The sequence below is a fragment of the Bubalus kerabau genome, chromosome 16 (genome assembly GCF_029407905.1).
Source record: "Bubalus kerabau isolate K-KA32 ecotype Philippines breed swamp buffalo chromosome 16, PCC_UOA_SB_1v2, whole genome shotgun sequence".
Taxonomy (NCBI): Eukaryota; Metazoa; Chordata; class Mammalia; order Artiodactyla; family Bovidae; genus Bubalus; species Bubalus kerabau.
In genome coordinates, this window is record NC_073639.1 from 22362172 (window position 1) to 22380217 (window position 18046).

Consider the following 18046-nt stretch of genomic DNA (forward strand, 5'->3'; position numbering starts at 1 on the left):
GAGGAGCCTGGTAGGCTGCAGTCCATGGGGTCGCTAAGAGTCGGACACGACTAAGCGACTTCACTTTCACTTTTCACTTTCATGCATTGGAGGAGGAAATGGCAACCCACTCCAGTGTTCTTGCCTGGAGAATCCCAGGGACGGGGGAGCCTGGTGGGCTGCTGTCTATGGGGTCACACAGAGTCGGACACGACTGATGTGACTTAGGAGCAGCAGCGGCACATGCAACAACACAGATGATTCTCAAAATAATTATGATGAGTGGAGGAAACCCAATTTTAAAAAATAAATACTGTATGATGACCTTTTACATAAAACTCTAGAAAATGCAGACTAACCTGCAGACATAGAAAGTTGAGGCTGGGGGCTGGGATGGATGGGAAGGAAGGATTACAGACGGGCCCGAGGAAACTTTCTGGGGGAATGGGTATGTTCGTTGTGGTGATGATTCATGGGTGTGCACATGTGTCAGTGGTACATTTTAAATATGAGTTTACCATATGTAAACTATACTTCAATAAAACTGTTTAAAAATATACCTCCCTTTGAGGACCATCAGCTTCATCTTTTATACCATTCATTCTACATCAAATCTGAGTAAATGGTTAGTGTAATGTTTTAATAAGATCTATGTATGTGTGTGTTTTAATTTCCAGACCAGATAAGATAATCATGAGAAAAAGGACAAAGGCACTTAAATGATTAGGTACTATTAAATAATTAAATACCTTGCATAAGGTATAATGGTCTACAACATTTATTTCTATAGGGTGAAACTGCTCAACTTCATTAGGGAATTAATGCTAGGGAATACTTAAATTCAGAATATAAGAAGATAATGGAATAAACAGTCCTGTTATTATTACCTCATGCAATAATGTAAAACCAGGCCATTCACTGACAGAGAAAATTTGATCAACTTCTTCACTTAAGACGCAAAGACAACATTGCCATCTAGCTGTTGAATACTGAGTATATTGTTGAAACATTCTTGACAGTGTTCAATTTCTCTTTCATACAACTACTTAAGAAACATACAGAAGGCCCCAACCAATTAGATTTCCTTCCAAAGGGTGTGAACGTGACTACCAGTGTGGCTTAGGCTGCTCCACTACGGATAAGGCGGGTGGGTGACTGTGTCTCCTCTGACCACCTCATGCTCAAGGCTCTCCTGGGAAAAATTTTATTAAGTACTTTTTGTGTTTAAGGCACTTGACATACAAAGATCCATTATCTCCAAGATGTATATATAACTCAGAAATGTTAAGTAAACTGGCTAAGAAGCTTTCAGGATTCAGACCCAAGTGTGTATGAGTCCAGGCTTTTTCCCCTGTATCATCAGTTCAGTTCAGTTCATTCAGTAGTGTGCCAACTCTTTGCAACCCCATGGACTGCAGCATGCCAGGCTTCCCTGCCCATCACCAACTCCCAGAGTTTACCCAAACTCACGTCCATTGAGTCAGTGATGCATCTAACCAACTTATCCTCTGTCGTCCCCTTCTCCTCCCACCTTCAATCTTTCCAAGTATCAAGGTATTTTCCAATGAGTCTGTTCTTTGCATCAGGTGGCCAAAGTATTAAGAGTTTCAGCTTCAGCACCAGTCCTTCCAATGAATATTCAGGACTGATTTCCTTTAGGACCAACTGGTTTGATTTCCTTGTAGTCCAAGGGACTCTCAAGAGTCTTCTCCAACACCACAGTTGAAAAGCATCAATTCTTTGGCTCTCAGCTTACTTTATGGTTCAACTCTCACATCCATACATGATTACTGGAAAAACCATAGCTTTGACTAGATGGAGTTTTGTTGGCAAAGTAATGTCTCTGCTTTTTAATATGCTGTTTAGGTTGGTCATACCTCTTCTTCCAAGAAGCAAGCGTCTTTCAAATTCATGGCTGCAGTCACTATCTGTAGTGATTTTGGAGCCCAAGAAAATAAAGTCTGTCACTGTTTCCATTGTTTCCCCCAATTATTTGCCATGAGGTAATGGGACTGGATGCCATGATCTTAGTTTTTTGAATGTAAGTTTTAAGACAGCTTTTTCACTCTCCTCTTGCACTTTCATCAAGAGGCTCTTTAGTTCCTCTTCCCTTTCTGCCATAATGGGGGTGTCATCTGCATATCTGAGGTTATTGGTATTTCCCCCACCAGTCTTGATTCCAGTCTGTGCTTCCAGCCTGGCATTTTGCATGAGACTTATACTCTGCATGTAAGGTAAATAAACAAGGTGACAGTATACAGCACTGACGCACTCCTTTCCTATTTGGAGCCAGTCTGTTGCTCCATGTCCGGTTCTAACTGTTGTTTCTTGACGTGCCTACAGGTTTCTCAGCAGACAGGTAAGATGATGGTCTGGTATTCCCATTTCTTGAAGAATTTTCCACAGTCTGTTGTGATCCACAAAGTCAAAGGCTTTGGTGTAGACAATGAAGCAGAAATAGATGTTTTTCTGGAGCTCTTGCTTTTTCTGTGATCCAGCGGATGTTGGCACTACTGTATCATACTCTCTCCAAAAGACTGGCGAATGAAATCTTTTTCAAAAGCAGGAAAAAAGGGAATTGCATATTATGTAAAGCACAGATACTGATCCTTATACTACAGAGGGTGCAGTCCTATAGAAAAAGTCCAGGGGTCCTGTTCTCTAGAAGATGGGGTGCTGCACACCAGTCAGAGTGTGGTAAATCCACAGTGGCTTGTTTTAAATCACAAGGAAGTCCAGCAAAGACTAGGCCAAATACTTCCATACTTAACTTTCTGCAGAGCAATCCTTGCAAAGCAGCAGCAATTACCACCACACCACACTCCTACAAAGATAAGGCTAAACACTCCCTGGGACCCTCAGTTAACCAGTTGTGTCCAAAACAACTGGATAAAAAGCTGAGAAACCATAGTTCCATCCCAACTTTTCATTCCTGGTCACTGCTCAAAAGGCAGCCTCCTCACCCATCCATCAGCTTCCTGTCATTTCTCATCTCCTGACTGCTGCGTGCCTGATAGCCTGCCCTCTTGACCCCTCACCTCCACCTTCCCCACAAAACCCTCCCTTGGCCCTTGGTGTGGGCCTTGGCAACATATTCTGCAATAAGTAAACTCACCTATATCTTTACAGCCTTTTTTGAAGACTCTTAATTCCTTGACTTCTTTCTCAAAGATACTGTCTCCTTGGCAGTTTCCCCAAGCTGTATGTTCCACAAAGCTCAGAACTGGTATTGCCCTTTTTTGTCCCATAGTCCCTTCTAAAGCATTTCACTTTTCTATAAAAACTTGCATTCCTTTGAAGTTTACTCCATCCAATTTTGCTATTCTTTGCCTTGCTTTTGTCCTTCACATCTTAATCTCCAGGTCATTCTCCAGAATAACATTATACCTGGATCATTTTATTTCTTTAATTCACTGCATGAAACATTTCCTATTTCCATATTTGTGTGGATGGTCTGTTGAACAGCCAAACATCACAGATCAAGGGCTACTTCAACCTCATTCCGTGGGCTGCAGTCTCTGCTTTGCTATGGAGAATCTCGGAGTGATTTCAGTACCCTTATCCTTCCATCCAAAGTGCCCTCAGTATGCCTGATCCACAAGCTCATCAAGACCTTCATTCCTATAATACTGCCTTTGCTTCCAGGTTATTCTTCATTCCATTTCCTTCCATATCTGGCTCTTATTTGGTGCTTCTAATCCCCCTCCATATGTTCCCTTCCCTGCTCTCTTCCAACACACACTTATAGAACATCACTGTATCTTGCTGGGTATGAGTGCCCTCAACCCGCTTCCCTTCATCCTCACCTATCTTCTCTGTACCTCATCCAACTCACAGTTCTCGGTCAGTCCTGTAACATGCCTGGTTCTATGAGCCATTCAGCTGAGGTACTAGAAACAATCAGAAAATCACTATACTTTCATGATTTCCAAAATCAATTCAGTGGTTAACACTGTTCATTAATGTTTTTGTCTTTAGTCAGATGCTTATTCCAAACCATCTCCATCTTCTTTTCAAACCCCTCCCTGGCTTCACTTCCCACTACTCTGTGGAAACTGATTTTGCAAAGTTTGTGAAGGACTTCCTAACTACAAAATGTAACAAACATTAGAATTGTGAGTTTATGCTACTTTTCACTAGTGGTAATGTTTTCTCTCATTTTATTCAGGAAGAGTCACTCTTTGGTTTGAAGTATAATATTGTAGTTGGTGTGAAAGGACAAAATAGACTCAATTATCTCAGTTATTAATCATAATACTTTAGCAAGACAGCCTGACAATCTCCAATAATCAATACATCTATAACTTACAGCTCTTGGCCAGGTTACTATGGGTATCTTAGCAACTGCAGTTGTTTCTTTCACTGCATGTAAATTAAGGAATAAAGGGTGAATTGGTAAATGATCTTAAGGGATCTTAAGGGATAAAGGAGGAACTGGTAAATGATCTTAAACATCGATCTTCACTATGTTAAAAATTCACTTCCCACTGAGTGGAAATCCAAACATAAAAAGGGGTTATGGGGAAAAAAAGGTTAAGTTTGAAACAAAGCAGTGTCAACATAAAATATGTTGTATATAGCAAAGTGAAAGTGACAGTGAAGTCGCTCAGTTGTGTCCGACTTTTTGCGACCCCGTGGACTGTAGCCCACCGGGCTTCTCCGTCCATGGGATTCTCCAGGCAAGAATACTGGAGTGGGGTGCCATTTCCTTCTCCAGGGGATCTTTCCGACCCAGGGATCGAGCCGAGGTCTCCCGCATCGCAGGCAGACACTTTAACCTCTGAGCCACTACTGTACAAAAATGCATAGTTTAGAAAATATCCATTTTTTAAAATGGCAGCAACTTTCTTCTAAGACACTTCTAAATAGCCAAGGCATTTAACCTCAGTAATAGCTCTTTAAGGGGCTTCCCTGGTGGCTCAGAGGTTAAAGCGTCCGCCTGCAATGCGGGAGATGTGGGTTCAATCCCTGGGTCTCCAGATTCCCTGGAGAAGGAAATGGCAACCCACTCCAGTATTCTTGCCTGGACAATCCCAAAGACGGAGGAGGCTGGTGGGCTACAGTTCATAGGATCACAAAGAGTCAGACACGACTGAGAGACTTCACTTTCACTTTTAGCTCTTTAAGCAAAATAATGTGATCCAGGAATACTGTGTAGTTTACAGTTTGCCTTGAAAGGAAAACCTGGGCTCAAGTTCTGCTCTAACATCTAGTTTCATGGACTTGAACACCTAGTTTATAGTGGTAGAAGGAACACAAGGAAAGATGCTCACAGGTCCATTGAACCAGCTTTCTACTACTAGCTGGATACTCTTTAGCCAGTCATGTAATGTCTCTGAGACACATCTCTTCATCCATAAAGGAAGGAAAATAATACCTACACATGAGCACTTTGCTCTCCAAGGCCAAACTTGCCTATTACTCCAGTTATCTCTTGACTTTTGCATTTCAATACCCTATGATGAAAAGGATGGGAAAAAGGCCAGTTTTCACTTCAATCCCAGACGACAATGCCCAAGAATGTTCAAACTACCATACAATGGGGTTCATTTCACATGCTAACAAGGTCATGCTCAAAATCCTTCAAGCAAGGCTTCAGCATTATGGGAACCGAGAACTTCTGGGTTTAGGACAGGCAGACGAACCAGAGATCAAATTGCCAACACTGGTTGGATCAGAGAAAGCAAGGGAATTCCAGAAAAACATCTATTTCTGCTTCATTGACTATGTGAAAGCCTTGACTGTGTGGTCACAACAACCTGAAAATTCTTAGAGAGAGAATACCAGCCCACCTTACCTGTCTCCTGAGAAACCTGTAGGCAGGTCAAGAAGCAACAGTTAGAACTGGACATGGAACAACTGACTGGTTCAAAATTGGGAAAGGAATACATCAAGGCTATATATTGTCCCCCTGCTTATTTAACTTCTATGAAGAGTATATCATGTGAAATGCCAAGCTGGATGAAGCAGAAGCTGGAATCAAGACTGCCGGGAGAAATATCAACAACCTCAGAAACACAGATGATACCACTCTAATGGCAGAAAGCAACGAACTAAAGAGCCTCTTGATAAAGGTGAGAGAGACAGTGAGAAAGCTGGCTTAGAACTCAACATTCAAAAAACTAAGATCATGGCATCTGGTCCCATCACTTCATGGCAAATGGAGAAAAAGTGAGAACAGTGACAGATTTTATTTCTTTGGGCTCCAAAATCACTGGTGACTGCAGACATGAAAGGAAAAGATGTCTGCTCCTCTCAAGGAAAGCTATGACAAACCTAGACACTGTATCAAAGACATCTTTTTGCCAACAAAGGTCTGTATATTCAAAGCTATGTTTTTTCAGTAGTCATGTATGGATGTGAGAGTTGGACCATAAAGAAGGCTGAGCGGCAAAGAATTGATGCTTTCGAATTGTGGTGCTGGAGACTTCTGAGAGTCCCGTGGACTGCAAGGAGATCAAACCAGTCTATCCTAAAGGAAATCAACACTGAATATTCATTGGAAGGACTAATGCTGAAGCTCCAATCCTTTGGCCACCTGATGCGAAGAGCTGACTCACTGGAAAAGACCCTGATGCTGGGAAAGACTGAGGGCAGGAGAAGCGGGCAACAGAGGTTGAGATGGTTAGACAGCATCACCAACTGAATGGACATGAGTTTGAGCAAACTCTGGGGGATAGTGAAGCACAAGGAAGTCTGGCACGTTGCAGTCCATGGAGTGGCAAAGAGTTGGACATGACTTGGCAACTAAATAATAAATGAGTACTTTGGAAATTACAAAGGGCAATGTTTTATATATTATTTGAGTCTCTTTTCTTCTGGAAAAATTGTTACACATCCTCCAACTGGGTCTCCCTTGCTGTTTGGGCTTTCCTCTAGTTGTGGCAAGCACGTGCTTTTCATTGTGGTAGGTTTTCTTGCTGCAGAGCACAGGCTCTAGGGCTCATAGGCTTGTCGTTGTGGTTCCCAGGCTGCAGAGCACGGATGAGTCAATAGTTGCAGAGCATGGCTTAGGCGCTGCACAGTATGTGAGATCTTCCAGGACTCGGGACTGAAACCATGTCTCCTGCACTGGCAGGTGGATTCTTTACCACTGAGCCACCAGAGAAGCCCCCTCATCACCCTTAATACATCAGTAAAAGTATCCTTAACCTTCTGGGAAACCAAAGAAGCATTTGTTTTGACTACAGATTTTTTTCTCTGCTTTCTGAGTTAGTATTATCTTAGTATATTTTTGTCCACCCACTTTTATCCAATAGGGAATTAAAAATTTTTTTTTTAACTTTCTAAAAAAGTACCCCACCCCAAGTGAACAAAAACACCTAATGTTAACATTTTGCCGTATCTATCTCAAACATGTTTTTTAAGAAATAAAAACTATAGGACCCTCACGTTCCCAACATGACTCTTCTTGTTTAAAGAGAACCAGTGTCCTGAATTCTGGATAGTTTAAAATTCCCAAACCTGTTTTTAAACTTTTACTTTATGTGAATATTCAAATAAACCATACTTAGTATTATCTGGCTTAAAAAATTTAGAAGAAAAAATTTTAATTTCTACATATAAGAAATATAATGCCATTTAACTTCCTTTTTCTTGTGGATCATTACTGTTTTGGAGAGCAATTCTTGATTCACTTAATCCTAGCTTATTTAACTGTAGAGCATTTCATTAAATGAATATACCACAATTTACTCATTTATGTTACATTTTATTTCCAAGTTTCTTTATTATAAACAATACTGCAATGAACATCCTTGCATGTATCTGGCAAATGTGTGGGAATGTTTACAGGGCATATTTCTATATATCTACTGACACAGAGATCTATATCGAGAGTTAGATCTATAGATACAGGTATCCTATCAGAATAGCTGGTTTATGCACGTTTCATTTTAGTAAATGAATATTGCCCTCATAATGATTATACCAATCTATACACTCAAAGACAGGATACCTGAGAGTTCCTCTGTTGTTTTTCAACACCTTAGCCAACATTTGATATCCAGACTTATTCCAAAATGTTAACAACTAGATCGATGTGAATTATCGTGTCTTGATTTTGAATTTATTGACCCCAATCCTTGAAAACCCTTGATTCCTCAAAACTATTATTTTCAAAGTCTAGCTTCTTGACTACTAGGTTCTTTCACTAGCGTCTCTTCCTCTACCCCCTTTTCTTATTCTCTTTGAGCACTCTTGTCAAGTCATACCACTCATGGCTCACTCTTCGAGTCACTTTTCTTATTTTAGACTCATACCTAGCTGCCCACTACACGTTGTTATATGCCTAAAATTCATGTCTGAAAAGACCTCTTTTCTTTTTCCCTCAATTTCTCCCTCTCAATTCTTGACCCTGTTTAATGATAATGTTAAAGATAGTTTTTTTTTTGCCAAAACCCTGCGCATCACTGCTAACTTTCATGTCTCGTTGATGGAGGTGCTATCTGCCTAACATTTCTTGTATCCTTGGCTCTCTTCTTCATGTTAATACTTAACTGCTGCTGTCCTCAATGTCCTCACTTCTTTCCAGTTGTTATACTGATCTGAAGCAAGCACTTTGTTAGTCATACCTGGGCCTGAACACCTATTTTTCTCACTCACAAACTATGTGACCAGAGGAAAATTATGATTCTCAAGCTGTTAAACGGGAACAATACCTACCTCCTATTTTTTTAAGGTTTAAGTGAGCTAACCAGTACAAAATGCTTACTACATTGCCTGGCACAGAGTAGGAACTCAGGAGTATTAGCTCAGCTTGAGTCTTCTGATTAGCCTTGGTGCCTCCAATCTCACTCCCTATTCCCACCATCACATTGCTAGTGGAATTTTCTCAAATACTTATCATCTTTCCCTAATTCTTCAATAACTGACCTTTGCTTCTGCTGCTGCTAAGTCACTTCAGTTGTGTCCGACTCTGTGTGACCCCAAAGAGCCAAATCTAGTCTTTTAGTAGGCCATCTATGTATTGCTAATTTGAGCTCCAGCCTTATTTCCCAGATTCTGTTCATACTATTTTACAGTCCCTGAATACATGACCTTGTTTCATGTATCTGAACCTTTAGGCACATGCTATCTTTTGTCTGTATATGAAATTCATCTTTATCTCTCCAAGCTCAAGGAACATACTCTGTTAAGCTTCTCCCTGTTCATCCAAACACTGAGTACTGATTCCTAGGGGTTTATATATTGCTGCTGCAATCATTTCTTGATTTGCCCGTCTCCTTCACTCACCTGTGAAAACTGTGAGAGCAACAGCTATGTCATATATCCCCAGTATAAAGCATAGTTTCTGGAGGTGGTAGACATTTACTAACTACTGAATGGATGAAAGGAAAGACACTGGGACTGGTCTTATTTTGTATCTTCTAAATAACTATAAAAGCAACATCAGGAAATCTGCCAAGTTCACTAACACTAGTAAGTTTCCATGAATGTCAGAATGATGGGAGGACAGAGGTGTTACTGGTGGTTTTCTCTACTGTATGAAAAGGCAAAATAATCCAAAGTGCTAGAACATGTAAAGTAAAACACTAGGGGGAAAAAAAGCATAATTTGAGCTGTTAATATCTACAAAAAAATTATAAACTATTTCCTGAGTATACTGGTCCAGTGTACTACAGGAGATAAACAGAGATAATCAAATAGAACGCTGACAAGTAAACAGAAGAGAACATCCTTTTGCAAATACTAATACTTAAAATGAATGCTTATAAATAATGCCTATGAATATTTATAATGAATCCTTATATGTCAGGCTTTCTGATAACCACTTATATACAATATGTTACTTAATCCTTCCAACAACTGTATGAACTAGGAATTCCTAGTATCTTGCCTAAGATACCTGAGCCAGGATTTAAACTTGGTTCTGTCTGATCTAAAAACTTAAGGTAAAGGAAAACCATCCATGTCTATAAACACAAAAATGGCAATGAACAGTATTAGCTTGTCTCCTTCATCAAAATCTTTAACCAATCAGGAATAAAGTAGATACACACCAGGTTCTATACCAACAAGCCATATTTTAATTCTGTCTGTCACAGAATCAGGGTTCTTCTCATACCTGAGATTTGTAATAGAAATTCATTCATTTATAGAAATGCAGGGATGTGCCCGGTGGCCCAGGGGTTAAGAATCTACCTTTCAATGCTGAGGACAGAATTTTGATCCCTGGTCAGGGAACTAAGATCCCACATACTGCAGAGCAACTAAGACTGCACGCCACACCTAGAGCGCCCACACACCGCAACCACTGAGCCGGCGCACTCTGGAGCCCATGCTCCACCAAGAGGAGCCTGCATGCCGCAACTAGAGAGCCCACACACCGCAACCACTGAGCCGGCGCACTCTGGAGCCCATGCTCCACAAGAGGAGCCTGCATGTGCAACTAAAGAGCCCACACACCCCAACCACTGAGCCGGCGCACTCTGGAGCCTGTGCTCCACAAGAGGAGCCTGCATGCTGCGACTAGAGAAAGCCCGCTGCCACAGCAAAGACGTGGTGCAGCCGAGATTTAAAATTAAAATAAAAATGTTTAAAGTTAACTTTCAATTAAAAGAAAGAAGGAAAATGTAGTCCTTTATGGAGGAAAAAAAAACAAACCCTACATATTTGATTGGAGGTTTAGGTATGCATATTAGGAGTGTATGAATTCTCACCACCAATCCTTATTTAAACGACTTTGTGCTTTGCTTTGGTATTCATCCATTCGAAAACTCAATCATGCATCTACAGGAATTATTGCTTAAATGAAGCCAAGTTACCAGGACATGTAACAAAACTATGTAGAAGTGATTTTTTTTCCCCTTTCTTTGAATACCAGCATCTCAGAACAGGAAGATCTCCTGGAGTAGGAAATGGCAACCCAATGCCGTATTCTTGACTGGAAAATCCCATGGACACAGGAGCCTGGTGGGCTACACAGTCCATAGGGTCTCAAACAGTCAGACACTACTGAGTGACCAAGTGTACACACACACATCTCAGGTAGTAGAGCAGCAGAATGAGGGAAAAAAGCAAAATACAAATTCTTCCCCTTAATGTAAGATAGGGGGAAATTCATCTTTTTGCTTTAAAATATTTGAACTTCCTCAAAAAAAAAAAAAAAAAAAAATCAAAACAGTCTACCTTAAGAATCACTGGGGTAGTCTTTAAAGAAAGAAAATAAAGGACCAATTTCCAGGCCTGGCTCCAGAGAATTTAAATCAGAACTTTGCAGGTGGGCCTGGGCACTGGGGTTTGTGGCTTTTAAATAATCCCCCTGGGACTTTAATATATAACTAGGATTAAGTTTTAAAAGGTTCAATTGCCAGCCCTAAGTAGATAAGATCAACTAGACCACAATTCCAGTTGTGATGAACACTGGCTATCTATAGGTCAAGTGTTTAGAGATAACTACTACAGACCTCCACCTAGTGTCTCTCCTTACCTGTAATGATTAAAAGTGGAGATACTATGATCCATGGGGCCGCAGTCAGACACGACTGAGCAACTGAACTAACCACCATGCAGAAAACAGAGCCTTAATAAAGGTTAAGTGGTTTGTGTTACCAGTCTCCCTATACTGTTTGAAAGAAAGAAAAATGACTGAGTGACAATCTTTGAAGTAACTTAATTCCACTGGACGTGATTGTTACCTGGCTGGTTGGTTGCTAAAGACATGAAGGATGAGAAGATTCATTGCCAACTAATGCCACAATGAACAGGCAACTGAGAAAGAGGATGGTCCTTTAGTCATCTGCTTCCTACAAGGCCAGTCACAACCACTCCTCTGACAAACTATAGGAAGAAAACCAAAAATTAGATGTCAGAAGTTCATTCAACATAAAAATAAAATAAAATGGATCTGTGGTATTCTGAGGAAATCTCTGAAGCCCAAGAGACAGGGGCAAAGGGAAGAAAAATGGGAATATTCTAAATCAATAGATTAAAAAAACTCTTTAAGCCTTTGCACCAAATGACCTGAAAGTTAACAGTGCTTTATTGCTATTTTCTACCACCTGTAGGCCAATATTCATAGCAAATTTCACAAAGATTTGAATATCAACTATGTACTTAGTCACTACCCTAAAATGTACCCCGTGTAAATTCTTAAGATTTCATACATCACATTAAAAATGGCTTTTCATGAGTTTGTTAATTAATACCAAAGTATTAATCATTTGACATTGTAATTAGGTATTTCTCTAAGAAACAAGTATCCTAGCAGGTCACTGAAAAATACTATGAGAAATGGAATGCGTCAGCCAATAGTAGGACTCTTCAAAGGCAAATATTAATAGTTCAAAAGAAAGATGAGAGGTGGTTAGTTATTCACTATTAAGAAACACCAAGAGTTTTAGAAGAGTACTTTAGAAAACCCAGTACCTAGACCAGTTGTGATAAGGCATCAGGCACTAGACAATGGACTTGATAAACCTGCAGATCAAAGTAAACAAATGGCAGGTTTATCAAAGCTCAATGCTAGAAAACTATGGTAGATTGCAAAGACAGCCAAAAAAATGGTATGGAGACTTAGACAATTCACAGGTAACTAAATACAGAAGGCAAATTTAATTATTAGCTGAAAGCAGGCCATGGGATCCAGAATATATTCAAAAAATCTCTTCACTCCTATGTTGTTTCTGAAACTTTATACTTATTGAGGCCAAGTTGAGGATTTAAGCAACAGCAGAATTCTTTATAACACAGATAGGAAATTTCCCATCACCATCAATTTTTTTTTTTTTTTTCAGTTAAAGAGAACTATACCAGTTGTATAAAATAAAACAGACTCTTTAGACACCAAAAAAATGTGTATTAAAAAATGTAAGAACTATATTACAATCTTATTAGATTGCCAAGGATTACTTTTGTTACAAGAAGCCTTGAAACAAAGTGTATTCTATTTCTTGCACATAGAACCCTTACAAATAGCACTGAGGATTAAAATTCCAAGTTTATCTATAGTTGACAGTTCAGTAAGTTTTAATTTAAATAGTACCAATTTTTCTTTCTTTGGCTATAATCCCAAGATGGCATCACTTCAAAGGCCAACTGGGTAAACCAAGAGGCTGGAAAAGTCTCTCCTACAACACACTGCTTCCCTTACTGCTTCCCTTTCCTTCTGCCCATTTTTCCATCACCATAAGGGAGGGTATGTCCTGATGGACGCAGCAGTGTTAAATAGGCTGTGTAACCTAAAGTATGTACCCAATAATCCGCTTCATCAAAGTGACAGCATTCTTTTCTCCAGAACCTCCTGCACACTACCAACATCCCTCTAGTAGGAGCATACTGAAAGTGCAATTCAACAAAGAATAACCTTTTCCAAAAATGTTTTATTGCTACAAGTTGTGAGATTTCCAACCATCAAAATTGGAACAAAACTTGATAGGTTCACCCTCTATGGGGCAGCATGGCCACTTCATAGGAGTTTTTCATGTAGATCTGGCAGTGGATTTAGCAAAGTTCAGATGTCAGCAGGATGGTATCAAGAAACCTTGCCTGTAACTTAAGAGGTGGAACACAAGGTAGAACAAAACTACCTCCCATCGGAAAGGTCAGTCTTTCTTTGAATTCTTAGTAATTTCAAAGTTTAAGGCTGGTAATTATTAAGACAAATACATACATATCTTGTAAGAAAATCCAACACTTCACTTTCAAACTTTTTCCCGAACAGATGCTATATGTGGTAGCTGAAATATTCCTAGAAATGGTGTACAAGAGACTTCCCTGCATTTATCATAAATGATAAATGATCTAGACCTACCTGATCTAGACCACATTTTTCTGGCCTCTTCTTACAGTCACAGCTTTCATTTCACAGCTCTAACAGCAATATATCGTGGAGTACAAACAACACTGTGAAAAACAAGGGAGTGATAAAACGCACAGGAAAGCTGTTCACTAGTATCGGGACTACTTTTAGTCATGCTATCAGATCGCCTTTATTCTTGTGCATAATAAATAGGTACAGAAAAATGCTGAAAATGCTAAAGACTCAACTATCGAATTAAAGCTGAGGAAAACTAACCTGATAGTCAGATTTTAGTTTTTAAATGAGAAATGACAAGAGTAGTAAATATAAAGAAAAACAAAAAGAACTTTACTTCTCCTATGTTAATACAGGTCAAGGGACCCTTTCTTTTCAAAAGGGTTGATAACACCAGTTCTTAGCAATAAACATAAGGCACTTGTTTAGATTACAACATTACTGCATTCCCCGCCCCCCACTTTTTTCCTAACCCTGTTTTCCCCCACAGCATCATTTGGAATAGAGTGAATGAGGCAAATCTGAGATGATTCAGTTCATACTATCCAGGGTAAGATAGCACAGTACAATGTTTTAGGGGTGATGTCTGGACATTAAATGAACCTGTCAATATCCTCTGAGACCAGACAATGTATCCACTATCAAGTAAACCTGAAAGAAAATAAAATATTTATTTAATAGTTCCAGTAAAATTGGTTTGGAATACAATATACATGTTAGGAATTTAGCTCCTCATGGGTGGCCTCTGCATCAAGAGTTCTTAGTACTTATGAATATTCATTCTAAGACAATCTACATCATTTGAACATTGTCAAGACAAATATAAGAATTTTGTTTCAATATACAGTAGAGTTTAAACATAATTCACACATAGACCCCCTATTTTATGGCTGGTGCCTCCTCCAAACACCTCATTAGTGGCAGAGGTAGCACTAGTGTTCTTTACCAACAATAAGAACTTCAGTTGCCACTCACAGGAGAAGTTGAAAAAAGTTTTGTTTTTTTTGCCATCTGTTAAGATGTTCCTGAGTCAGGGCCAGTTAATAAACATAACAAAGCTCTAGAGTCCAGTCTGTACTTGTCTTTACACCACTAAATTACTAGACTGGGATGTGGAATGCAGGTCATGTACTATGAAATGCTGAGTTTAGCACAACTGTTCAATCAGTAAAAGGATCAGGTCTCCTGAAAATTCCCTTTAGAATATACTTTCTATAAACTAAAAGTACCACAAAAAGGTCAATTATATATACAATCGATTCATTTTACTTAATATCCTTATTTGCTGAGATCTTGAAAATGCAATGAGAATACAGAGCCTCTGGCTAGTTCTCAGTGTTTGGGTTTAAAATTTTAAGGCTCACTTTCTCAAACAAAATAGCAGTTCTCACTTTTCCTTTCAAATTACTAATATATTCATAGTACCTGCTGCCATCCTAGCCCTCAAGGAAATCTTAATGCAGGAACAGCACTATGCTTGCTTAATGGAACTTCCCTGACACCAACACTAAGTCCATTCCAAAAAGTTCCCGTCTGAACTAGCCTTACAGCACATTACACTGCCTCTGGCTTGCACCTCTGTTTCCACCTGTGTATTTTCACAGAAGCCCAACACATATTAGTTGAAATATTCACACAACTGTTTTTCAAAACAATTTATTGCATCATATTTGGTACCTTATGTTTGACAACAAAAAGGAAATTACATCTGTAACTGCAGGAAAAAGAAGCTGGTCTGTTATTGAAAAAAAAAAAGAAAGAAAGAAAGAAATCTTGGGCCCTTTAAAAATTACAAAGTCTTGGGCTTGCCTGAAACAACTGAGCAAGAAATATATTCTTAGAAATGTAGGGCTTCAAGTATTACAAACCTGTGACACTGTGGAAAAATTCCAGAGGTATCTAAACTGCAGCACATTTTTTTCTGCATATCGTGAACAAGGCCTGCTGAGGTTTTTAACTATTAGTCTCTTGATCAGTCATAGAATGGTAGTCAGGAGTTCTGCTCTTTAACTTCAAGCCATGGTAGATTTTCTTTTTTCACTCTTGGGTGAAAAGTTCATGCTTGCTAATTAGTTGGTGCCACATCACAGTGCATTTGGTTCTTGCATTACAGTTTTAACAAGTTTGGCCAAAACAATGCTGAAAGGTTTGCATTGTTATTTTAGTTCTTCAAGTTTTAGTTAGAATTGAGATTGTTCCAACTGGTTCCTTCAGTTAAAAACTGTGGTACAAGAACACCAAACTGATCATGTACAGTGAATTTTGGAAACACAACAAGCGTATTGAACACCCTCTAGGTTTTCTTATAATTCTGCTTGGTATCTATATGTCCCAGCTTCTACAACATCAAGCATCTGTTGTAGGTTTCTCTGTAAATAGTGATTCACATTGCATACTTCCTATGGTCATAATCAACCCCGTAACAAAATCAGTTAGATGCTAAAGCCCCAACAACTCTTTGTGCTCAGTGAAAGAATCCAGTGCTAAAACAGCATTTATGCTGTCTGAGATATAGTAAAATCTCACAAGACAAATTTAAAGTAATATTTCTGCCACACACCTGCTTTGTTAGCTGTAACAGCCTCCAGATTTTATATAAATTAGTTTAAAAACATGGGTGGGTAGGTAGGAATAGGATAAGGTATCTTTTTTTAACCCCTCAATTTTAGCAGCTTTTAATTTTTTAAGAAACTGAACCTATATCCTGTAATATGTTAGATATTTTATATATACTTTTTCAGCAGGATAAAAAACGTAAAACACTATTTGAAGGCAAGAACATTTACTCTTCTCATTCTGTGTAAGTTAGAGCAATGCAGCAGGTGCGTGACAAAAATATTATACACTAGATATGGTCCAAAGTCATTCCGTTTGCTTGTTTGATGATGTTCAAATTTCATTGGCCAGTTCTTCAGTTTCTGCAGAACTATCTCCATTAACTGTGATCTTCATATCCTCTTCATATCCAGGAGGCATGAAAGCCAAAGCGTAAGGGAAAAGCTTATGACAATTTGCTCTATAAACTTCAGCAGCTTCTTTACAGTCTCCTAGGCTACCATCACACAAGGCTTCTAATACCTCCATACATGTCTGGAGAAAGAAAAAAGGTCACATTATAATTTGCTTAAAAGGAAAAAATTCACTGTGAATTTATTGGACATTTCATTACCAAAAGCTTTTCAAAATGAGAGGCAAAGTGTACATATATAGAGAAGTATTTACTCCCACTATGCATTCCATTAGAATTATGTTCTTCAGAACTGCAAGGTTTACACAAAAGGATGGACATATAAACAGGGTCAGGACTAAGGTGACACAAGCAAGGTGCTACATCCAAAGACACTCAGCTCTCAGCAGGTAACCTCTGGCAATGCTGCCTGAACCTACCTGGCCCTGTGCGTTAAGTGTTGGAATTTACATGCCACTGTCAATGACTATACCCAAGTCTTTAATTTTTTTGGAGGCTCAGAGCCAGATGGCAAAAATCAAACATTATTTTTTAACCTTCTATTCAAATTAAAGAGAACCTTTATGGTATGTCCACTGATGAAGAAGGAAAGAGAGTCTCAGAAACACAAAGCATATACATCCAAGGAAAAATTTTCATGAATACTAGTAATTCTTTCAACCAAACCTTTAAGTCAGTCTGCTTATATTTTTAAATGATTCATGGTGACTTGCATTTCTGATGTTTTCTTTCTTCACCTTTTCACTTGGAAAACACTACGAAGTTTCCAGATATTTAGTACCCCACAAACTTTGACTCTTTACAAGGTTCTAATCTAACTGAAAGTGGAAGTGTTAGTTGCTCTGTCCTATGAGATCCCATGGACTGTAGCCAATCAGGCTTCTCTGTCCGTGGAATCTTCCAGGCAATAATACTGGAGTGGACAGTAGCCATTCCCTTCTCCAGGGCATCTTGCTGTATATGTGTGCACACATATACAATCTTAAATAAATTTAAGATAAACTAAGTTTCTGAGATGGAGTCATAATCGTTTGGAGAAGAGTATGCATAAATAACAAAAAAAATTAATCGGTGAAAATTATTCTGGTGAAAACAGAAACAAAAAGAGTCAAGTAACTCTTCCAGAGAAATAATGAAAAACTCTTTACCTGGAGGTTTCTGTTAGTGAGGGATTCATCAAGTGTTGTTGCCAACTCTATAGCTCGCTTCTGACTAGAAGGGTCTAAATAATATACCATTTTGGCAGCTAAATGAGAGGGAAAACGAAAATGTTTATTTCAAGGTAAACCCAGCATTTTTACCTGCTATCCATTCAAATATAAAAAGCAGGATCTATGTGCACA

The 18046-nt window shown here is 39.0% G+C and overlaps 2 protein-coding genes across 3 annotated transcripts in view; one reads left to right on the forward strand and one right to left on the reverse strand.

Annotated features, from left to right (window-relative positions):
• The window catches only part of NDUFC1 (NADH:ubiquinone oxidoreductase subunit C1), a 170467-nt gene that overhangs the window by 66750 nt on the left and 85671 nt on the right, over positions 1-18046 (forward strand). The gene's annotated exons all lie outside the window — the stretch shown is intronic.
• NAA15 (N-alpha-acetyltransferase 15, NatA auxiliary subunit) overlaps positions 15376-18046 on the reverse strand; it is a 73128-nt gene continuing 70457 nt past the window's right edge. For both annotated transcript variants that reach the window (XM_055550103.1, XM_055550102.1), the window contains exons 19-20: positions 17852-17949; positions 15376-16825 (exon numbers count right to left, since the gene is read on the reverse strand). In XM_055550103.1, the coding sequence (XP_055406078.1) occupies positions 16625-16825; positions 17852-17949 (299 nt within the window). In that variant the 3' untranslated portion in view covers positions 15376-16624. The remainder of the gene's footprint in view (positions 16826-17851; positions 17950-18046) is intronic.